This window comes from Amphiura filiformis, chromosome 11, assembly GCF_039555335.1.
Source record: "Amphiura filiformis chromosome 11, Afil_fr2py, whole genome shotgun sequence".
Lineage (NCBI taxonomy): Eukaryota > Metazoa > Echinodermata > Ophiuroidea > Amphilepidida > Amphiuridae > Amphiura > Amphiura filiformis.
Genome location: NC_092638.1, coordinates 41,516,127 through 41,540,987, shown reverse-complemented (window position 1 = coordinate 41,540,987; position 24,861 = coordinate 41,516,127). Strand labels below are relative to the sequence as shown.

Genomic DNA, 24,861 nt, shown 5'->3' with positions numbered 1-24,861 from the left:
CGTTCTGTTTTCGGAAGCCTTTTAGAGCGTTTTTATAAAAAGACGAACCTTGAATGTGTGCTAAAAATTGCTTGCCCCCCCTCGGCTTGCCAAAAATTGCTTTCTCCCCTTTCAGTTCGCCAAAAAGTCTCCCCCCTCCCAAAAAATAAACCCCCAAATTTACCCTTCCACCAGGGCTCATAATTATTGCACACAAAAGAAAACATGCAAAATTATTGTTTTTTGCCCATTTTCCTTCAAATTGCAAAAATATTAAAATGTGATTTTCATTGCCAGAACTAAACTAAAAAGAATTTAGATTTGGCTGTTTCTATTGGCAAAAGAAGATAATAAACAAGATAAACAAATAATAACAAGATAAAATAAGTAGGCCTAGGTCTACTGTATTTTTCTGTAATAGTAGGCCTAAAGACCGTTCACAAACACTTGTAACAGGGGGTGCCTTTTATAAATAATAAATTTTCTCGAAGGGGGAGGGGACTATAAAATATCACCTTGACGATCAATTTTCATGGCCAAAAGGGGACCATTCATAAACACTTGTTAGGGGGGCCTAATGCAAAATGGGGGGGCCTTAAAAGTTTTGACCCTCCTAAGGGGGGAGCTAAAAATATTGACCACAAATTTTCCTGGGAAAATTGAGTTTAGGCCTAGGCCTATATGGGGTTGACCCATAAGTTTCATATCAAAAAGGGGGGGCTGAAATTTTTGAGATCTGATCCTGAATTTAATTTGCATTAGGCCCCCTAAAACAAGTTGTGAACTGTCCCTTAAAACTCCATTGTCATGATTGTGCGCCTTTGGGCTTTCCATTTGGAGATTTTGGACGCAATTTTTAGCAACACCGAGAGGAGAATGCGGAAACAGGCTGGCGGAAATAAAGAACATTTTGGCGATTGATATCCTGGGCGTGGAGCGTGATCGTTGATGAGACAGAAAGAGCTTCATCTGTGACAAGTTGACAGTGTTTACAAGGTACGTATATATGTTGAAGATAATCTTAATTGTAGTAAAGTCTGTAATGTTATTGCTGATCACACTTTGAGTAGCTTGCAATTGTTTGAAATGAGAAAAGGGAGCACTTTAAAAACGTAACGTGGGGAGTGTTAAGTTGCCGAATTCGGTAACCGTCCCACCAAAATGCTAGACTGCGGAGCTCAATGATAGTCTTTATAGTATCCATTTTATAGAGAATAAACGCTATCCTCTACCGTGTGCTAGACGACAGGCAGGTGAATTTAAACAGGCACTACTCAAAATATTGGACCTGCCGCAGGTCCAATATTTTGAGTAGTGGATGCTGGTGCATACCCCCCCCCCCACTAAAGCTGTACAACTACAAGACTAGTATAATATTAATAGCCCCATCCAGGGGTAGGACTTGGTACGTGGAACCCATACCGCACTTTAGCTCAGCATCAATAACGAAAATATCATACCGATAAATGACACATCTGTTAACATGTTAAATGCTGGTTTGCCTTGCGAACTAGGTAGCGCTAGACCCGGCCCCCAACTCATCACAAAAGTTGGCAGCCATGAGAGTTACCAAATCTTTCAAAGACCCCTTTGCAATGATTTTTCATCAAATTTACCCCCTTTTTTCATACAAAATCGAGGACAAAATGTGGCCAAAATCAACCCCTTTTTGTGGTTTTCGATTACTCGAATTTCAAACACCCATTTTCAATGACTAGAATTTCAAACACCCCTTTTTCAATGACAATGACACTAAATATTGCCATAAAATTACCAGATTTTCTCAAGTACCCTTTTATCCAAATTTTATGGACAGTGTAAATAAAAATACCCCCTATTTTGCTGATTTCACAGTCAAATTTCACGGACAGTTCAATTTCGCGGTCCTTGCTACTGGTAATTGGTAAAAAATTACCCCTTTTCCGCGCTATTTGGTAACTCTCATGGTTTATACCAATTTTGGGTTGCTAGACTAGAACAAAACACTCAAGGAGAGTCCGAGGGACCCCGAACTTGCAGAAAATAAAAAGTAAGTGGTCCCTAGTAAGTGGTCCCTAGTACTGGTAGAGTTTCTGATTCTGATTCTGATACTGCCCAACACTCCTTTCGTTGCTCAGCAACTGGTGAAGTAATCCGGACAGGAATGTGAGTGCGCATAAAAAATGTGTTATTCTCTTAGGTACTTATGTAACTTGGTCTTGAAAGATGTTGGTTTCTCTGTAGAGGTGATGTCGTATGGCAAGTTGTTCCAATCAACCACTGTACGTGAGAAGAACAAGTATTTATAACAATCTTTCCTGGTCTGAATTCTCTGGAATGTACGGTCGTTGGTATAACGGGACGGACGTGTAGTTGGGAGCAGTATTTCGTTAGCTGGGAATGGATGGACAGGTGACCATGTAAAGCCTTGTGAAGCACCAGAAGTCTTCGCTCTTTCCTTCGTACATGTAGTCATGTAGTGACAGAGGCTCCCATTTCAGTTTGTTGATCATGTGAGTCATAGTTGCACAAATGCAGCAAAACTGGAGGTCTGCCGTGACCCCTGAACTTTAATATAGAAAATTTAAGAAGGGGGGGGGGGTTCCGAACTGTATTTTGGTGAGTCCGGGACCCCAACATGCAACCTAGGGCTACCCTATACGTCAAACAACTGAATACATGCACAACGTACGGACCAATATATTTTTGTAAACATTTTGGGCCTATAACAAAATGTATATTTTTGTACAATTGTACAACTATCGTTTCTACCCTATGACCTATAAAAGTTACCTGTTATCAAAGTGTCCGCAAAAAACTGGTCATCGCAGTAGACTTTGATGATGAAAAGTAACGATATTCACGCAGGGACAGGCCGAAAACCTTACCTCGATCGTAAAATCCAGCCCATGCATGTCATAAATAATTCATTATTGCATTGTGTAAATGTCACTGATTGTGTCCACGTATTGTTATTGCACCTGTTAACCCTATTCTATTACCCCCTATCAATTTCGTGCCATATGGCACGAAATGTAAAAAAATTATTTACACAAATAAGTCTTATCTTTGGAATAGTTTTGATAATTTATCACTTCTCTATCAACAAAACACCTTTTTTTCCTAATACAACTACCATTAACACATCATAAAATGGTTTAAAATGTTGAAACCTGCATATTTTGACCATTTTAGGCCAAATTTTGCCCTAAAATAGCCCAAAATGTCCATAAACTTTTTAAATATGGTAAAAAGTAACTCAGATTTCTGTTTATTATACCGTATTGTTTGTAATAAATGCCCCAGGGGCGTTGCATTTTTCCAAAAGGGGGCGTTTATTGGAAGTGAATTGTCAGTGAAAAAAGCTTAAAAATTGTGTTCAATTTCCGATGGTGCTCCTATTAAAAGGAGGATTTACACTATACATGATGGCGGCGCCACGGAAAATGATAGGGAATACAACAAAATTACACCTGTAAGTGCATGGAATTAGTGAAATTCTACCATAATTAGGCAATGAAATGGATGGGAGTTGAGTCATAATAGGTTTTGTCCATTCAATTTATAGCGATCGTGACTGACATGACTGATGCAAGTTTTAAGCTTACCTACACGATATGTCATGGAAATGTTCGCATTTTTGTCAATTTTTCACAGAAACATTGGAGGGGGCGTTTATTAGAGGGGGAGCGTTTATTACAAACAATACGGTATACGTAGAAACACGGCAGTGTATTTAAAACTGCATAAAAATGCCACATTGATGTACTCATACACTTCAAAATTGTAAATGAAAATAATTTTTGATCATATTTGGCTAGGAGCTAATTTGCATAATATTTACATAATTAAATATTAAACTTGTTTTTCTAAAAGCTTGAAGTCCAATCTTGCCAATGGTATGCCACTTATTGGTTTTTACCCAACCAATAACACTGCAACGCAGTAGTTAATATGATACCTCCACACCACTCAAATATACCACTTTTGTGGGGGTAATAGAATAGGGTTAAAGCAGAAGTCATGCTGAATTTATACTCGATCGCTGGATCACCATGTGAATTTGTCTATTAAAAAAAAAAACCTCTATGACCAGGTTGTTAAGCATCGAGCACGCTGACTGGCTTAGCAATTATCCAAGTAGTTTTGTAAACCAATCAGGTTAGACGTACTTTACTGGCGGGTCACATTAATTCATACCGTAAAAGGCTGTCGCCTTCATTGATTGGCTTACGATTGCGATGAATGGTGTTTGCAACCAATCACAAAACGGGTTACAAATAAATAAGGCGCCCATCAGAAATTTTGTACACGTCCATGATGACGTCATGCCACGAGGTAGCCGGAGGCTTCGCTTTTCTGCTAGCTTTTAAAGCGAGCGAGTGGTATAAAGTCAGTTTCACACCTGTGATTTATGGAGCATATCATAAAATCTCTGAGCACATACACAGCGGATTTGACAGATAAAAATGACATTTGCAATTCTGAGCAACGGGATTCCATGAAATTGAAGATTATGTAAGTTATTCTACAGGATCGGTAATAATTAACAGCTGGTCTGCTGTATTTGAAGTGCATATTGAAGTTTGTAAGTTTGTGACTTCGTACGTTATGTGCAATAGATATTACAGGAAGCTTAAATTGGCACGCTTTCCTGCAATTTGTCTGTCGCTTACGAAAGTTATTGGGAGTTCAGGGCACGTCACACCGAGTGTGACGTGACCTCGCTGGGCATAGGGCTACCCCTGGCCCCATCCATACCTAGTATTGATTAAAGCCACCACACTGAAAGCATTTGGTGGCACCAAGCTTCCAACTGTGGGAGAGGTCGCATTACCAAGCCTTGAAAAAGCGGGCGCGGGAAGCAAATTTGCTCTCATAAAGCCACCGATTGCTCCTGCTCCTGGTCCTTGTAAAATTCACATGAACCAGGAGCAATTGTAAAAACAAATTGCTCCTGGTTCCAGTTTTGCACTTATGCAGTAGTGCTGGTATTGTATGCAGAAAAGGATTACTATTTGAAAATTGCTCCTGTTTCTTCAGAAATTGCTCCTGGTTCTTGTAAAATCACAGTGAACCAGGAGCAGTGTTCAAAAACAAATTGCTCCTGGTTCCAGTCTGCTTATTTCAAGGCTTGCGCATTACCGCACGTTGGAGGCCCGTCCCCTGAAACATGCCGGTTTAAATTCCACGTTATGGAGGGACCGTCAGTGCATGAGTGAAAGCCCTTCTTCAAGTTCTTGGATCGAGTTCAAAGACAAAATGGCCCTGGTAAACACCATTTTCACTGATTATGCGGACTTGTTTGAGAGCTCCCTTGGTGAACTGCCAATATAGCATGACATTAGACCCTAATGTCACCCCTGTGGTTTGAGCCCCCCGTCGCATACCAGCTGCCATGCAAGACAAAGTGCGACACAAGCTTGATAGAATGACTAGTATGGGTGTTATCACACCTGTGTCCGAGCCCACTGATTGGGTCTAATCTACATGTATGGTCACGACACACAAAAAACATGGCGAAGAGATTTGCTTGTGTATTATTGACCCCAACAAAAAAAAAAAATGTAGGCCTAATAATTTATGTTGCAAGTGAAAAGTGTGAGCGATCATGGAAAACCAATGCATGTATAATATGTGATAGATGAAGAGGTAAACATTAGTTAGTGGTTTGCATATTTTAGGATAACAAACTAATTTTTTTGTAATTTTCTTCCAATTTTTTTTCAAATTAACTGTGAATGATCCTAGCACTTCAGAATACATCTAGTGGTTCTCCAAAGTCCCCCAAAATGGACTTTTATTTCTGAATTTTAAACTTTGTATTGTGCATCATATCAGTGTCCTATCAGTCACGTAAGCCTTGTTATTAAGCCAAAATATCGCTTCTAACGAATGATCGTTATATGTACAAAAGTATAGGAAACTGCATTTTTAAAAGCACATTTTCTGTGTGAAGGAAGCATATTTTTCAAATTTTTTAAAACCGGTACCAGAATGTTTTTTATACATTTTTTTAAAGATTGACTAGGTTGTAGTCATCAAATGTGTTGAAATTGTTGCTAAATATGGAGTATGTATAAATCCCTCCTCAAATGCAAACCTTCAGAATAGGTCTAGAGGTTCTCCAAGTCCAAAGTCACCAAAAACTTTGAAAAATTAAGAAAATATGGATTAAAAAAACCATTTTACCATTGCATTGTGCATCATACAATGTATCAATGTCCTATCAGTCACATAGGCCTTGTTACATGTATAAAGCCAAAAAAATCGCTTCAACGAATGATCGTTATGTACAAAAGTATAGGAAACTGCGTTTTTAAAAGCACATTTTCTGTGTAAAGGAAGCATATTTTCAAAACAGGTCCCAAATGTTTTTCACATTTGTTCAAAGGTTGTACTTGTAGTCATGAAATATGTGTTGAAATTGTTGCTAGATATGGAGTATAAATCCCTCCTCAAATGCAAGCTGAAGTGTATAAAAGCCTACATGTAGGGCTTCATTTTCACCTTGGGGTCAGTCCATGTCAAATCAACCAATTTTCTTAAAATTTCCCAGGTGACCCTCTCACAGACCTGCCAACCGTTCCGATTTTTGAGGTCAAAAATCGGAAAAATCAGATTTCTGAAAATGCAAAAAAAAAAGTTTTTGGCGACTTTGGAGAACCACTGGACCTATTCTGAAGTGCTAGGATCATAAGGATCATTCACAGTTAATTCTTAAAAAAATTGGGAAAAAATTACGAAAAAATTACAGTTTGTTATTTTTAATAAGAAAACCATTAGGGCCCTAACCAATATTTACCTCTTCATGTAGCACATATTATAAATGCATGATGCCATTGCCTCATTTCAAATATATAGTTTTAGTTTTGGTTTTGGTTTTGGTCACGTGGTTTCCTATTGTCCTGCCTAACCACTTGAATCACAAGATATCGAACTCTTTGTTTCTACCTTTTGTTTAAAACTAAACATTTGTGACAGGTAGTTTCGGTTTTGGTTTCAGTTTCTTATAAGTGGTGTGACTAATAAAATTACAGGATTTTCGAGTTACCTGATCTAAGTATACAAAAGAAATGTTTAAATTTCGCAGTGCAATATTCACGAGCAGAGAAGTCGAACAAAACAGTCTACATTTGAAAGCATTGATTTAGTTTGAAAGCATTGGCTTGAGACTACAAAATAGCCTAAGCTGATTTCACTGTGAAAATATATAGACCATCGAAATATTTGCATTCGACATTACAAAAGGGCCACTACTGTAATTGTATAGGTGCTATAAACAAAATCGATTCATGTCCTTAATCCCATGTACCAGAATCGACGGAAGGCCATTATATGACCTCTAATAACCTAATGACTTTTACTGAAGCAATTTTTACTGCAAAAAGTAGAAGATAGAGGGGAGAAGATTGGGGGGGGGTGTGCCGGGGTGTTGGGGTTGGAGGGCAAGGGGGATATGGGGCGGGAGAGAGAGAAACATATGAGGGAGGGCATTGGAAGGGAAAGAGAAGGGGGAGGAGAGCTCGAGATGAAGATATCGAATATAGGGGAGGAGGAGGGGCAAAGGGGTAATTTAGGAAAGAGGTGGTTATATAGGGAGGGGAGCCCCCTCTTAAAGAGGTATGGGTTGTGCTTCCCGGGGATAATAAACTAATTCATAATCAAATCATCTCCATGCATCGTTTATGTTTCATACAAACAAACAAATTCCCCCACCCCACCCCATCCTTCAGTAAACGCGCATGTTTATATATGATTTCTAGGCCTAGAACTCGTGAGTGTAATATGCCACCTATACCTTCGACAGAGAGCATCAACTGTCGTCCGCGGGATAGATTTCCGATATCAATCATGATAATAATTATATTAGCACAATAGGCTATTGTATACTTCTGGTTATATACCCTATACTGTGTCCTCCCAGCATAATAGTGTTATGATTGCAGATCAGATCAGCTCTACTTTTTAATCCCTTGATTTTTGGTTTCTGAACAAAAGAGAAACCAAAACTATATATTTGAAATGAGGGAGTGCATCTATAATATGTGATACATGAAGAGGTAAACACTAGTTAATGGTTTACATAGTAAATTTTTTTCAAATTACCTGTGAATGATCCTAGAACTTCAGAATAGGTCCAGTGGTTCTCTAAAGTTGCCAAAAACTTTTAAAAAAAATTTTATAAATTAAAAAAAACCATTTTAATTTTTTTTCAACCTTGAATAAACTGAATTTAGGGTCTATATGCCGTAGAAGTGATGTCATAATCGGATTAACTACCATAGCAATAGATGAATACAATTTTTGAATAGATCGCTCTGCACTACAAGCAGATTGCACTAATCACCTGTGTATGTCAGCAAACATAGATTGAATACAATAACGCTCTTTTCAAAGATACTTATCTTACAGGTGCGAGTGATCAGGCTTTCTTTGACATCTATGGTTCAATGCATCTGTAATGCGTGATCGTTGTAGTGCAGGGCGGTATAGTCAAAATTGTATTCAGCTATTGCTATGGTAGTTAATCCGATTAACTACGTCACTTCTACGGCGTATAGCTTTTTCTTTTTTTCCAAAGTTTTGTTTCGCTTCTCGCTTCACTCTAATTAGACACTGACCTTAGTTCCAAAGTTTGGCAAGTATGCGCCGTCACCGTGAGTGCGTGCTTCGCGCGCACCCTGTACACTGTACAGATTTAAATTATTTTTACAAATGTTGGCAGGTATGCTCTCAGATTTTGATGAAATTCCATCTGAATGATCTTTTGTGGTCACAATGAACCCATACAAAAATTTGGCCTCGTAGGCCATGCCGTTTTTGAGAAATGGCCCTTTGAAGTTTGGCCCAGACCCCCCCCCCCCTTTTTTTGCACTCGCGCATGTCATTGGTGATTTTTACCAACTTTGGTAGCTCATAACTTCCTGTTCTGAAGAGATATGGAGCTGCAAATTTGAATTCTAGCTAACATTATATCATATTTTTAGTATCTGGCTCTAAATTTCAGATATCTGCTTTTCTTTTGAAGTTATGAGCACTCAAATTTGGTAATTTATTCAACCTCAAGTGTGATTTTGCCATTTTGGGGGTCCCCCGGTGCCAAAAATATGTGATAAATGACTCAAATGTCACAGATACATTGTCTATGGTTACATATCTGAGCCCACAAGCAAATTTGAGCTAATCAAACCATTGATGGAGGAATAGGCGGCTTCCAAAGTTGGGTCCGGGTGAAAATTTGTCTGACCAATGGTTGACCTTGTGGACAGTTAAAACATGAAATTTACAGCCATGAAACATACTTCTGAGACCTACCTAGAAACCAAAATTCAGCTTTGGTACTCAACTCCATCATAGTTAGATGGCAGCTTGAAAATAGGGTGGAAAACCTGCTATTTCTTGTCTAAGGGTGTTGAATTCAGCAACCATGACAATACAATTCGCAAAATTTGACAAGTTTTATCACAAGTTACCTCAAGTGTCATGTATGTTCTGGGTATGTTTAACCACATCTAGAGTGGTCTGTAAAGTACAAACCAAAAATATTGAGCATCTACTGTCAAATTTGGCATATTTTACATACATGTATCCATAAGTACCAGACTTGAGTCCTGTATCAGGGACAGTCTGTGTAGCTCAGTGGTAGAGCGCCGCCCAACAAGCGAGAGGTCTGGGGTTCAAGTCCCGCACAGGCAGGTATGTCCGGAGTTTTTACTGGGTATATCTGCCTATGCATGTTATGTTTCCATTTGTAAATTCATGTTTAAATGTGCTAGTTTAGAGGATAAGTGCTTATTTCGAACACTGCTGGCGGGTAAGCATCATTAATTGATCTTGTACACTGGTATGTAATGTGTTGTTTGTACTGTTCACCCTTGACTGCTCATATCCATAAGTACCAGACTTGAGTCCTGTTTATCAGGGACAGTCTGGGTAGCTCAGTGGTAGAGCGCTCGCCCGACAAGCGAGAGGTCTGGGGTTCAAGTCCCCAGGCAGGTAGGCAGGTATGTCCGGAGTTTTTACTCTGGTATATCTGCCTATGCATGTTATGTTTCCATTTGTAAATTCATGTTTAAATGTGCTAGTGCGCGATGCGTAATTCTTCTTTCCCCTGTATATCAAGTAATCTCAAATTCAGGCATGGACGAATGTGTTTCCCCTTTTTCTGTCCTTAACCTTTGTCACATTTCTAGACATAGCTCAGTAATCAACATGACTAAAGGTCGCTGGTAGGGCAAACTATAGGTTTTTTGATCCCTAATGACCAGGGGAGTATAAATTTGGTATACTTTTTAAAAGAATTGGGATCATTTATAATTTTGACCCCTGTTTCACTGTAATTGACCCCCAAATTGACCCCTACCAAAAATGTGTGACACTTTGAAGAGGGCAGCCCAAGCCAAATTTGTACCCTTCAGGCATGCCAAAAATACTTTCAAACCTTGGTTCTAAGATTTGGCCACCAAACATTAGCATTGTTCTCTAATCAATATTGAAAAATAAAAAAATGATTGTGCAACCAGGAAATACCCTGTGGTATCATGCCAGCTGAGAACTTCTTGACAGGAAACATTGGTGGTAGCCAATTGGATAGTTGGATGGTTCCACTTTTATCTTGTGTGAATCTCCTATTAAACACTATGTTCAAATGGAGCCTAATGTAATCCATGGAACCACCAGTTGAATCTCAGCTTACCTAGTCTACTTTGATAACCCTTTTGAAATTCATATATTTCAATATCAACTCATCTTGCAGCAAGAACCCACTGTGACAAGAACCACTCCCATCCGAAAACCATGATGCCCTGAGCAAAAACTTTTTTCTCTGGGCAGAGTTTTATGGAAGGGCATTGCTGGGAAGAATGGTTTATAAATCAAGAAGTCTGCAGTCTACAGCTAACCTAGCAACATACATGTAGACCCTGCTGAGTTTACCTTTTAGACCACAGACCATCATCTGTGGTTTACTGCTGTGTGACTTTGACCTATGACATGACTTCTAGGGATATTGTAAAACATAAACATGGTAAAGGCAGTATTGTTTTGAGCTGTATGAGAGATATATGTTCTGTGTGCATGAGGTTGACAAACTGTGAGTACTTATTTTCTGTTACATGAGATTGAAGTTGAGTTGTGGATTTAAGCTGAATAATTTTTCAGAACAGGGAAGTTGGTCTAAAGAGGTTGAATATAAGCCAATCCATTCAAATCCTTTGTGTGTAATTTGTTTGCATTTGTGGTATTTCATAAATGTCAGTGAATGGAATTGAACCAGGAAGTGCATGCTGGAAAACAAACTAAGCAACAGACAACTGCAGCCATTAATGTTGCATGGGTATTCAAGTCCATTCAAGTTACTAAGACTAGTAAGAGACCCTAGGGTATAATTTGCTATAGAAAATACATACAGTCCAACCTCTCTTATCCGGCCATGATGGGACCAAGCAATGGCCGGATATGTGAAAATTCCGGATAAGTGAATAACATGTGATTCTGCATTGAATGTCTGAATTGCTAACATTGGGACAGCAAAAGGTTATACTCAAAATGGGGTATTAAATAACACTGAAATATGGTATTTGAGTTATGTATGCCACACAGTTATGTTCTTCTAAATGCTTCATTGCATGAAATCAAGTTCTTAAAACATGAAAAACATGTTTTTCTATGAAGATCACATGTCTAGATAACAGAGAGATCCATATAAAAGAGGTCTGGATAAGAGAGGTTGCAGGTTGGACTGTAGTGTACATTGTACCACATATATGATATTAATATATAAAAATTAGGGAAAAAGTGAAAATGCACTCCCTGATTGAAGCAACATTTATTTTGTCAGGATTTTAGTGGCAGTACTGGTGAATTTCTGTGGCGTTTACTGGATTGCTGGCTGCATAATCAATAACTAGGGTATATACTGTAGATGGTACAATTCGGTTAAAAAACATTTCCAAAGATTAAAATGTTATATAATGGAAATAATTCTGTACATTCATGTATCCAGGAAGTGAATTTTAAATGGTAAAGGATGCCCGCAGTTTTGGTAGGACAAAAGAGCAAAGCATTTTTGGCTTGAAAATTCAGGTCACACCTTTTTGATTCATATGATGTACCGGTACTGAAAGGGCATAGAAAAATACAAAACATTCTAATAAATAAATCAAGGGGTGAGAGCCAGAAAGCCTCGACTCACAATTACCTGCTCCCACAAAATGAGCATAAAGTCGTCAGGGCACTATAGAAACGGTTCAAAAAATGACAAAATTCAATAAAAAACAAAAGACATTGTGGCGAAAATATTTATTTTTGAAGACCAAAGCAAGGACCCAACTTAATGCTCATTTGGTGAGAGCTGGCCATAGTGAGTTACGGCTTTCTGGTTCTGAACCTTCGAAATATAAACAAAAATGAGGATGCTTGTACCATGAAATGCTGCTTTAACATGACTACCTGTTTTCTGTTTTGTCTTATTTTTTCCAGACATAATTGATCAGACTTTGACCTCATTACCTCTATACAATCAATACTAAATCAAAATGGCTGAAGAACCACATCAAGATGAAGAACTAGTACCTGCAGAAGAGCCAGCAGAAACACCAGGATACAAACCACCAGCAAAGAAGACACTGGAAGAGATCAAGCAGTTGGATGAAGAGGATGAGAGTCTTAAAAAGTACAAAGAACAGCTACTAAAAGGGGCTGAAGGAGCCGTCAAAGGTATACATGCAACAATTTGCTAAACATGTTCGGCTCAAATATATGGAGCGGAGCCCAATATTTGCTTCATGGCAAGTGATGGACTATTTTAATAGTTCATCTATTAAAATAGTTCATGGCCCAATTCAACCAGGCAATCAGAACCAGATATTAATATGGGTTCAAAATACTTGTTTCTCATTATGAAGAGATTCTGACCTAGTCTCTTCCAGTGGCCATATATATTTCCTATTTTCCCTATATTTTTGAACTCTTTCCAATATTGTTACAGAATGTCCTATAATTCCTGTTGATATTTTGTTTTTCAAACTAGTGCACCTGCAGCTGTGAGAGCCCTGATGCTGTGAGAGCACTGGCTGACCTCAATTTTGTTTATGCATATATATTCCCCTCAGATCGAGGATGCCACCCACCAAGTTTGAGCCCGATAGGACAAAGTTTGAAATCCATGACTTTTGACCTTTGACCTCGGATGACCTCCATATAATGTTTTTCATGCTCCCCTCATACAAAGGATTCCACCTACCAAGTTTGAGCCCGATCGGACAAAGTTTGAAATTTGACCCCCTCCGTAATGACCTTTGACCTCGATTTTATTTCGCCTCTATATTCCCCTCGTATGGAGGGTCCCACCCACCAAATTTGGGCCCGATCGGACAAAGTTTGAAAATTTGACCTTTGACCTTGACCTCCGATGACCTTCAAAAGCACACGGTCAACATGCTTTTCCCGGCACCTACCCATGTCCCAAATATCGGATCGATGCGTCGCAGCACGGCGGAACGCATAGCCGGACAGACAGAGACCTCTTATTATTTTATTAGTACTAGTTCACCCGTATCTGTGAGAGGTAGCTGTGAGAGCAACTGAGAGCCCCAGCACTCCCACAGCATGATAGCTATGCTGTTTGACCCCGATGACCTCTATATGACCTTTGACCCTAGATGACATCTATTTGATGACCTTTGACCTTGAAAGACCTCAAGTTTTATTTTATGCATGCGTTTGAATTTAGAAATTATTTTCAGCTATGAATGCTGGGAAGACATTGCGGTGTTCAGTTGTAAAATCTGTAACAGGTGTGTGGCAGGTGGCCAAATATTTCTACTTTTCTTTGTATGCACTGACTTGGCTTCATGGTATCCAATTGAGGGAATCATTTACATTTTCCCCCCTAGATGACCTTTGACCTCGAGGGGCCCTTCGAAACCACCGGTCAACAGGCTTTTCCCGATACCTATCCATATCCGAAATATCGGATCGATGCGTCAGTAGCGGCGTAAACGCATAGCCGGACAGACAGACAGACTTCGCTGGTTATTTTAGTATAGTAGATAGATGTAGAAATTTTTTTGTTCATTTGCACTAGTGAATTTGATGTAAAATCTAAAATTTCTGTGTGCCTTGTGGATGGTGACTTTTCAGCAGGTTAGCGGGTACAGTTTTAATTGGCCTCTACTTTTTTACCCAGTATAGACATGCCAGTCCAAAACTATGCACTCATCATGCAAAAATTAATCTTTGGACTTTCCCCCTTTAACAATAATACTTGTCTCTGATACCCACTGTATTTGACTTCCACTGTGATATATTTGTTCTATAGTTTCATTCAAAATGTTGATATATTATTCCAATATTTTTGCAAGTGCTGGCTTGAAGCCCTAGATTCTACCAAATGTAGGCTCACTGAATGGGCCTTTAAATGATTTTAAAAAGTGGTCCTGCAAGTCTTAATACCTGTTAGGATTGAGTCCTTTGAAATCACCTTGATTTACCTCTAAACTTGGGGCATAATTTAGTGTCCGAATTTTGCATAGCAAAATTGTGTTTTATCGTATAGCAATAATATGTATAGCAGTGATGTATGTGTGATTGCAAAGCAATTTGGCTAGATTGTGTAGCATAATGTGATGCGATACCGACCCTGTCAATACTTTGCTTTTGAATGAAAAGTTTTATTACACAATTGGAATTGCTAACACTTGAGCCACTTTGGTTGTCTTTAAGGGTGTAAATGTTGTTGTGAAGAAGAAAATAAAAAAATAATGAATTACAATAATGATCCCCAACCCTGGAAACATGGGTCTTAGCCCGCATGTATTTTTAGCCCGGATCATCAGAATCCTCATTTTTTAGGTTTAATAAAATCATCAAATTGTAATAGAGAAAATGGATAGTTGGCTACTAATACTAATAGTTTTTGTGTTTTGTGATTGCTTCTCCACTTGGATACAGATCCAAGCAAAGGCCCAGAAATGAAACCAATCAAAATAACACTGATGTCAGAAGGTAGAGAGGATAAAACTGTAGATCTTACAGGTAAGAGTCCTGAGGAAAATAATAGCACTGATGTCATCAGCTTGGGATGAAAAAAAACTGTGAAATGTGCTCCGTTGTGTGTGTGTAGTAGTTAAGTTGCAGTGTAAGAGGCTGTGCAATAATTAATGAGGCCGGGGGAGTAAAATTTCCAAACAGCTCGCCAAAAATCGCTTGCCTCCCCCCTTGGCCCGCCAAAAATCGCTTCCACCCCCTTTGCATAGGCCAAATTTTTGGAATCCCAATTTGCAACCTTAAATGGTCTAGATACATGTTGCGAGTGCAGGGAGCAGGGAAATTTGCATATTTCAGCGTTTCCGTACTGTTTTCCTAAGCCTTTTTAATATCATCATTATCACAATATTTATTTTTCGTTTCAGACTTAGAAGCACTGAAGAAACACTCATTTGTCATTAAAGAAGGTGTGGAGTATAAAATAAAGATTACATTTCAGGTGAGTTCACTTTAAAGTAAAGGTCAGGTTTGGGTCGATATATCAATAATAATCAATAAGTCAACTAGCCAATAATATTGATATCGCCGATATCACTTTCTGAAGAAAATCAACATATCCAAGCTGCCAAAAATTAAAAAAAGTATAGAAAAATGTGGCAAAAAGGAGTGAAATGTCGTAGGTTATGTGATGATATCGTATTACTGGGGTCCAAAGGAAATAGGTTTTCCATGCCAGCAACGAATGAAATGCTGAGGGATGGACTAATAACAAATGGATAGGAGTAAAATCAATATATTGATCGTTATCGATATTAAGTAGCCAATATATCAGTTTTTAAAATCTTGACATCAACGGTCAAGTACATGTAGATATACGTGCCTATAAAATAATGTGGAGACCCATCACTACATGAAATTGAACTTGCCAGTATTACATCAATTTGAAAACAACTTGCCACAATTATTCAGCAAATTTTGCGAAAAATTAACCATTCTTACCAAAATTAACCTCCAAAAAAGGGTCAGTGATATATTAGTCGCAAATGCGAGCCATCTTTGCAGCATGTCTCCATATGGTTATTTGTAGTGATGCCATACTGCTACATAAACACAGTTTTGAAAGAAAACTTTGTGGAGGAAGAAGAGAAATATCATTAGACCTCACATTTTCCCAATTGATAACCCTGGATACTATATGCAGAAAGTTTTCTGAACAGCAAATGCATGTTTTCTGAATTAATGAAGAAAAATAAATTTCTGCAATTTTGTCAGAAAATGTGATTATTTTTGACCAGAACAGAGTGGTTTGTCTGTGATAGATATTCTATATAGGGAATGATATGCTATGAAGGGATGTTTTATTTTTATCCCATAAATATTAAATATATACATTACGCCTGTTGAGTTAGGACAATGATGTATGATCTTTTTGGATGAATTTGATTGATTTTTTGCTGTAATGTTTACGCTTAATTGTTGTGTTTAGAGAACAACATGGCAATTTTCCCTTTGATTTACAGAAAATATTCATGGCAGGTGTTACTAAATATTATTTTATAATTTATGGCAAACAATAACAAAATGAACCAAAATTGTATATTATGGCTTTAAGGGGTGCTACACCCCTGCCCAAATTTGTGCCTATTTTTGCATTTTTCTCAAAAATTATAGCGTATTGGGGACAAGTAAAATATGTATATTATAGGGGCAAGGACTACAACTACTGCACTGGAAATTTTATTTCAGCACAGACAACAGTTGTGGAGTTACAGTCAAAAATGAGGGAAAACCAATATTTGAACAATAAATCAATAACTACTTGCTTTGAGTTGCTGAATTTTCAGTACAGTAGTTGTAGTCCTTGCCCCTATAATATACATATCTTACTTGTCACTAATGTGCTATACTTTTTGAGAAAAATGCAAAAATAGGCACACAATTGGCCAGGGGTGTAATACCCCCTTAAAGCCACAGTAATTAATATTTAAAAAATGTTGTTTGAATCCCAAAATGTTGAGGTCTTCACCTCCTCAGGTTCTGCCAAGTACTTCCCCTGGACCCCAATGGGCGCATCAAAGACCTCTGGCTTAATTTTGTGAATTCTTTCAGAGGACGTACTGGCATCTGAGAAAATTTACCGACATATAAGAGTGAAAGATTGCTCTTTGGATTTGTTGATGATATTTTTCTGTATGTTTCATTCCTGACAGGTATACAATGACATTGTTTGTGGCTTGAAATATATGCAAACAACACATAAGAAAGGCATTGCTGGTGAGTAGGTTCAAATATATGCATTAATTCCTCAGTACATCACCTTGGTCTGGGACACATATTTTATAAATGAATTGAGTTAGGGATTCAATCATGTTTCACCGTTGTTCATCACTGATTAACAATGATGCATCCGCGTCGTTTGAGTGGTTTACTTCGCGAGGGCAGCTTAAATTGCCCGAGCGAAGTAAACCACGCAGGCACGCCGGACGCGAGTTGTTAATTGGTGATGAACAACAGTGAAACATGATTGAATCCTTTCAACAACGAAACAAGCTGAAGATGTCTAATTCACATGATTCTTTCATTCGGAATGTCCGTTTGTCATTGCCACTCTACCTTACAAGAAGATCGCTGTATTTCTCTGTTGATATCAGCAATAAAACTAAAGAATAAAGCGGTGTAAATATTTAGCTGCTATCGCCAACGTAAGAGAGTGCATGTTTACGCATACGTTCCAGGCGTGACACATTTTATGCGCTCATGCGTAACGCGTATGCGTAACCTTGCGTTCGCGTATACGCTACAACTGGACTGTGGATTCATCACCGATTAACAACGCTTCACTCCTATACAAAGGTATAGGAAGAGTTGTTGAAAAGAGCAGCAATGACATCGCTTGCATTACATTCCAGACGTTAAATCTAGAATCCAGCATTTTTATTTTAGGGCCATTTTTTATTATAACTGGTACAGAGAGAGTGACCATTGAGGGCACTATAACCTGCATTTTGGTAAATTTTTTATACTGCATGTATATTTAGAGATAAACTGAACTTTATACAAAGCAAAAAATCTGGGCAAGCGGATTTGCCCTTGGGCCAGCTGGAAACCTTCCCAGCGGCCCCTTGGGCCAGCTGATTATTGCTCCTTATGTCTACCCCTGTCAATTATTCCATTATCTTTTTACACAAGTTTGGTATCATACCACAGCTAACAAAATTCTCCATACATGCATATCTATTTTATTGCTTTAAGTTAAAATTGTGCTCAAAGTTCTAGTCACTCAAAGTAGTAGTGGGAACTTTCTTTTTGATGTGTTTATTAATGAGAAGGGACATACATTAACAATAATGGCTGTAATTGATTCTTTATATCTTTTTGAATAGTTGACAAGCAGAAGATTATGATGGGAAGTTACGGACCAAAAACTGAAGATCAGGAATACACAACCCCAACTCAAGATGCTCCAAAAGGTCTCTTAGGGCGCGGGAGTTACGTCATCAAGAGCAAATTCCAGGATGATGACAAAAACGAATATGCAGCTTGGGCATGGAATTTTGAGATCAAGAAAGATTGGGATTAATGGGCAAGGACTTTAAAGAACAAAGAACAATATAAGCAACAAAAGTATGTACTGTTCGGGCTCAGTGTATTTTTTTATTTACATGATTTGTATTGTGTCTTATTAAGTCAAAATTGTCAAGAAAAATAAAAGGTAGCCTGAACGTTGTTTACGCAAACACACACCACACACCTTACATTGTACTAATATTGGTGTGAAAAGGTCCACATAACAACAATGTGAAGTCTTGTAAAAATCCTCTACTGAAAATATTCCACCTCTTTAATTTGTTTTAAGCAAACCTATAACGTATGACATTAATATGCATGTCACAACTTAAGAAAGAAAAATTGCTCTTTGTAAATATTATCTAAGCAAAATGTTGATTCTCCAGAGCTCTGCACCCAATATGGAGCAACATTTCTCTTGGCAGTGGCTCACAAATCCTGCTCAGGGTAGAAAGGAATCAATGGGGGCACGGTGGTGCAGCGGTGAGGACTCTGTCTTGCAATCAAAGGATTCCAAGTTCGAGCTCCGGCTGGGTCATCATGTTGTGCACTTGGGCAAGGCACTTTACCTCACTTGCCTCTCTCTACCCAGGATGACATATTCTAACGACAGCAGAATAAATGTAAAGTGCTTTGATACCTGTGAAGGCACTGTATAAATGCCTACATTTATAATGTGTAAAGGCATTTTTAGAAATAGCTATTTTTCTGTATGCTGAAGTTGTGACAATGTAATATCTTGTCTAAATATTCAATATTTATTAATTTCACACTCACACAGCCACTGCAAAAATTTAAATGTGCAAATAAGTTACATGTTTTGTTATGCACAGGCCTGTGTATAAAAACTAAAAATTTAAGAACAGTGAAGTAGTTAAAAATCGGCAGAGAGCAAAATATTACACATGCAAAATGCCCACCTTTACAGTTGTTGTTTCAGGGCAAGAATTTCTATCCACATACTGGTTTCATGCCTGCAGACAGTGAGAATCACTATATACTCATTTGGTCAACATATAGGGTGAATCAAGAAATCTTGTGAATATTTTTGCTTCTGAACCAACTGAAAAGTGGGAGGAAAAACTATCATTAACTAAAGCTAAACCGAAAAAGATGCAAAATTGTGCAAAAAAATGGTTCTTTAGGGTCAGGAGATGTAAAATATGTAATATTAGTATGCAAACAAGTGTTGTGGTGTTCCAACATGGAAGGAATGTTAATAATATTAAAAGGGGGGAACCCGACAGTCCCAAAACACCGTCAATCCGAACCCCGCCAGTCCGAAAACCTTTTACCCTAACCGTAACCCTTACCCTAATCCTAATGGATTTTTGGACTGACAGGGGTTCGGATTGACGAGTGTTTCGGACTGATGGGGAGTGATCCCAAAGTTGTCGCTACAGGAATGTTGATAGAATAAATGTTGGCAGGCAACAGGAGAGTTTCTTGGACACTACTGATGTATGTATTGCCATACTTATTCTCTTGAATCCTATGAGAATCTATGAATTAAGGGTATGTGATAAGTGTGAAAAACAAAATTGAAAGATTGACAATGACAATCAAAAAGGTTGTGGAAGCAAGTCATTGAGGTTGAAGCTTTTATTGATCTTTATACAGTTTGTGCTATGCAAAATGAATCTTTATCTTTAGAGCATATTGTATTAGCTTATATTCTTTGTGATTTATAGTGGGTGTCTATAAAAGTTTTATGTACAACAAAAAATATATTTTTTCCTTAGACTAGAGTGTTAGGTCATGTTTTTTCAAGCTTCAAAAGCATATTTGATAAGAGTTCTATATATCGCAGATAATGTGTTAATGTATGTTTGCAGTAATGATGTAGTTAATGTTTCCGTTCCCTCTGGTCACCGTTCTTCCTTTTATATAAGAGATACATTGTGCCTTGGGGATGATTCATTGTTTTCAATGTTGCATCTGTGAAGGGATATGGATATACTCCTTGCTTGGGTACTGGGTAGAATGCAAGAAATGTGTACCTTAATTTCATTGTCACATACAACCTTTTTTTTTTCCTCTTCATGCAATTGATTTGCATCACATTTTGTATCAAGTCAAGTGATACTTGGTTTACCAGATTATATGTGAATGTTAAAGTAGATTGGAAGCAGCACGTGTATGCCAGTAGCGAAGCCAGGATTTTGGTGTGAGGGGGCAAAGCCAAATTTCTGGACACTTTACTCTTTGCCATCCCCATTATATCTCTGATGGCTGATGGCAAAGAGTTTCTGGGGGCAGTTTCCCCCAGCTCCCCTCTGGCTATGCCCCTGTCTGGTGCCTTGTTTTGCTTTGTTCAAGTTGGTGTTGATAATATTATCATTTGATTGCAAAAAGTGCTCTGCACACCACCTTGCATTATCCAATTGTTACATGACTTTGTTGGATGAATTAAAATAGAGTTGCTTCTGTTGTCATAATCAAACCTTGGTGCAGATGTTTTGAAATTCTTTGAGATATGCCTTGTTGCAGTTTTGATGACAGTAACATAAGCGACAATGAGGGGGCAGGCTATTTCGACAAGGATTATACATATTTTGATTTGCATAGAGAACAATGAATCATCCGGCCCGTACCAGATAGTTAATATACAGTGGCGGTACTGGGTGGGGGGTATTTGACTCAAAATGAAAACATAATTGAAAATGTCACATTTTGAGCACCACTATTACAAATTGTGGTACCGCCATTGTTGATACATCCATATAATGATACAAATTTTGAACTCTTTTTAATGTTGCATGATTTCGCATTCCTTCTCAAGGAGGGCTTTCCAATTTACCAAATATTCCATTGCCGCTTAGTTGAGAATACTTGCCTGGCTGTCTGCCACATATATTTTGTAGTTTTATAATAAACCAGACAAGACATATTTTATTTTCAGTAATATTGATAAGATTCTTTCACTCACCCACCCACAGTGTGTTGATGTGTGAATGGTATGATAAGCTAGAAATGCCAAATTATTGTTCACTTTTATTTTAAACTCAATTTTGCATAAATTAAAATGTTTGTATTTCACTTTTATTGAACCTATTGACCTCAAGTTCTTTACTCTGGGCAAGAAAATTCCATTTTTGTAATGTATGGAACTTTAATTTTGAGAAATGGTTAGTCTTATAAATACTAGCATAGCTACTTTAAGAGGTTCCGAAGGATGTAGTTTAATGATTGAACCAGATAGAAGCGACTAGTGAATTTTTTTTTTAATTAATTAAATTATTAATGTAACACTTCACTTTGATTTAAGAGTGTAACACAAAATAAAGTTGGTGATAAAGTATTATTCAGATTCCCTTTTACAATTTAACCATCGCGTATATGTGCGCGACGTCAAGCGTGTGCATTGGACCATGTGCAAAATAATACGCGCTGGACAGCAAGCAGTATGCTTAATTTGTAAAAGGAAATCTGAATAACAGTTTAGGTTAAAGGACACAGTTTCTTGAAGTAATGTAATAATATGTATAAGTAAAACAATCATGGCTATATAATTGTGTGTTCATAACAACACTCAAATTTCAGTAACTAAGTGTAGCTGTTAATAGTATTAAATACTCTAAATGCACGTTGGCAGGCTAAATGAAAAATTGTATCTACACAGGCAGCTGTGTACTCTCAGACATGCATGTAGTAAAAGTGCCATAACTTTGTGTAATTATCCACGCAAGACATATAAATTATAGATTTATTTAAGGGAAGACATTCCATATCAAAAAAGCTCAATTTCATGAAAGAAACAATGTCTAGAGTACACAGCCATGTTAAAAGATAAGCACTTAATTATGAAAATATAATTGTTGATGAATTATAACATCAAGAAACTTATTTTGTGTACATTTTACTTTTATACTTGGAGATCAAGTCAATCATGCCTTTAGTAAATTTGCAAATAAATATAAAAAATGTAATGTGAAAAAAGTACAGAGCTTGTGTTATATAAAATTAAAAGTATACATTGTAGGTTAAACAAATGAAACCACCTTATTCCACCGAATTGTACTTAATTATAGAGTGTGCACTTAAAGGGGCATTTTGTGATCCACAGCCTCATCCCCACACTTTTCTCAACAAAAGTTGAGTTTTTATACCACTGGAAACCTCTGGCTACATAATGGTTATGTACAAAAGAATTCTTACAGTTTAATTCATTTTGCAAAAATATCATGAAATTTGAATTACGTTCAGGTACACTAGAATGAAATTACAACACGTTGTCTTTGAAGCAGTGTAATACACATAATCATGCATAACTCCCAAATGCAAAATCAGAATCAACTGAAATTTGGCGAATTTTGGGGAATAAGCTTTTTTCTACTGAAAACAGTCATAAAAAGAGGATGCCAGGATCACGAAATACTCCTTTAATACATGTACTTATTAATAAATGCCCAATAATAGAAACTGTATAAAAATAAGCTTGAAAAGACAAGTATTGTTTCGAAAGGAAATAGTCATAATTTACAAAGTAAAGCATTATGCTAGTAGGCAAATAAAGATGTTCAGCTTGACAATCTGGTATATGATATTAAACATGTGTGGCTGAGTTCACTTGTAACCAAGCCAATTGAAAATCCTGAAGAAACCTGTCTTAGCTTTGTCTGTGGTTGGAAGCCATGTGGAAGATACCCCCCACCACAACTGGAAGAAAAACAGAAGAAATATTCCTTGTTCTTAGTACTGTTTAATACGCACACATTCTGTAAATACCTTGACTTGGGTATAAAATAGTGTAAAATTGCACATTTTGCACGAAATGAACCCAATGTGTATCATCTTTCACTTCCAATAGTATGTAAACTGAACATATTTGTGCGCTGCACGTGCAGATATTCCAATAAAATTGGGCTGAACATTATAATGCTCACTAGACCATTTTGTTTCTTTGCTCCCCATGCAACAACAAAACATCTAGGCATGCCACTGACCTCATCTATAGCATACAAAACATCTAGGCATGCCACTGACCTCATCTATAGCATGCATGTTTAAATTAAACACACATCAAGATTTAATAACTATCATGCAACCTGCCACTCCTTCCGAGTCATGTGTGTCCTGATCATGGGCGTAGACAGAACTGCATCTTGCATGGTAATTTGTTGCCACTATTTGTAACTAACAAATGGGGGCACAACCCTTCTCAGGGGCACTCCTGCAGTAAGCAAGCATCACACATAGTAATTATGAACTTTATCTCTAAAATCAGCAACTGCTACAAAATGAATCTTGACTATGCCCCCAATTTAGAAAATTGATCTATAGGCAAAATATTAAATTCTTGATCATGAGAGGATGTACCTTCTGTGTACTGTTGCATCAGCGTACTTTTCGTGGAATAACACAATCGCGCGACCGAACCTTGACCTTGCCTAGCGACGACTGTATTCGAAGTGTGATTGGTCAATTCTCAAAAGCTGTGCTTGCTCTGTAAGCATGTGGTCTTGCGTTATACGCTTGATACAAATATATGTGCGTACCCAAGTTGGCTCTCATGATCGAGAATTGGATATTTTACCTATAGTTTCGGACACTGGGTGCAAGCAATTTGTTCAGAGCAACATTTTTGAGTGTAAATTTATTCAGTAGCCCAAAATATTGTTACTCAGAAATTATTAACATGTGTTTTATGGACAACATATTATACCATATCTGATACCGAAGTACTTTGTCGTTAAATATTATATATTATGGGGCTTTATATGTATATATCTATATTGTGCTGGGAAATGGTGAGATGCAGAAATGAATGCAAGTCAATTTGATCCTTATTACTAACTGACCCAGCAAACACAAAAATGTTCTAAACGTGTTGTAAACATGTCTTGGTTTTATCCAAAACGTTAAATAACATTTAAATGTCGGGTATATAAAGGTCATGAAAACGATTTCAAAACATTTTATATGAAAAACAAACCACTACAACAACATTGCATCAAGTTTTCAAAAATGTTTCTGTAATGTCATTAAAACGATTTTATACCCTATATAAAACCCGACAATACAACGTTTTGTGTTTGCTGGGGAAGTATTATTTAAAACTACTAAAGCAGCATTGTGAAATTGGGTTGCATTTTATTAATAAAAATATAAACACTGAGACATAGTATAAATTACAATTATTGTGCACTGATGGTTGATTTGTATACAAGTAGTACTTAATAAAAATTGATTAACAAAAATGTAACGGTTATGCTGGAGTCAATGATTTGAATAACAAGGATTGCAATTGGCAAACTGCAAGAAAGATGAAAAAACCAGTGTATTTCATTGTCACTTTTTAGCTTGTGCTGATGTAACATTCTCATGGCTTACAGCATCTTGCTA

General features: G+C 37.5%; 1 protein-coding gene across 2 annotated transcripts; it reads left to right on the top strand.

Moving 5' to 3' along the window:
- Positions 1-838: 838 nt before the first annotated feature.
- Positions 839-24,653, top strand: LOC140164852 (rho GDP-dissociation inhibitor 1-like). 2 transcript variants are annotated; one of them, XM_072188228.1, is made up of 6 exons: positions 839-975; positions 12,442-12,678; positions 14,914-14,997; positions 15,375-15,448; positions 17,160-17,223; positions 18,333-24,653. In XM_072188228.1, the coding sequence occupies exons 2-6, from the start codon at positions 12,498-12,500 to the stop codon at positions 18,527-18,529; spliced, it is 600 nt and encodes a 199-aa protein (XP_072044329.1). In that variant the 5' UTR covers positions 839-975; positions 12,442-12,497; the 3' UTR covers positions 18,530-24,653. The 2 variants fall into 2 exon arrangements, with proteins under 2 accessions (XP_072044329.1, XP_072044330.1); XM_072188229.1 differs by lacking the exon at positions 839-975 and adding an exon at positions 10,945-11,053.
- The last annotated feature ends 208 nt before the right edge of the window (positions 24,654-24,861 follow it).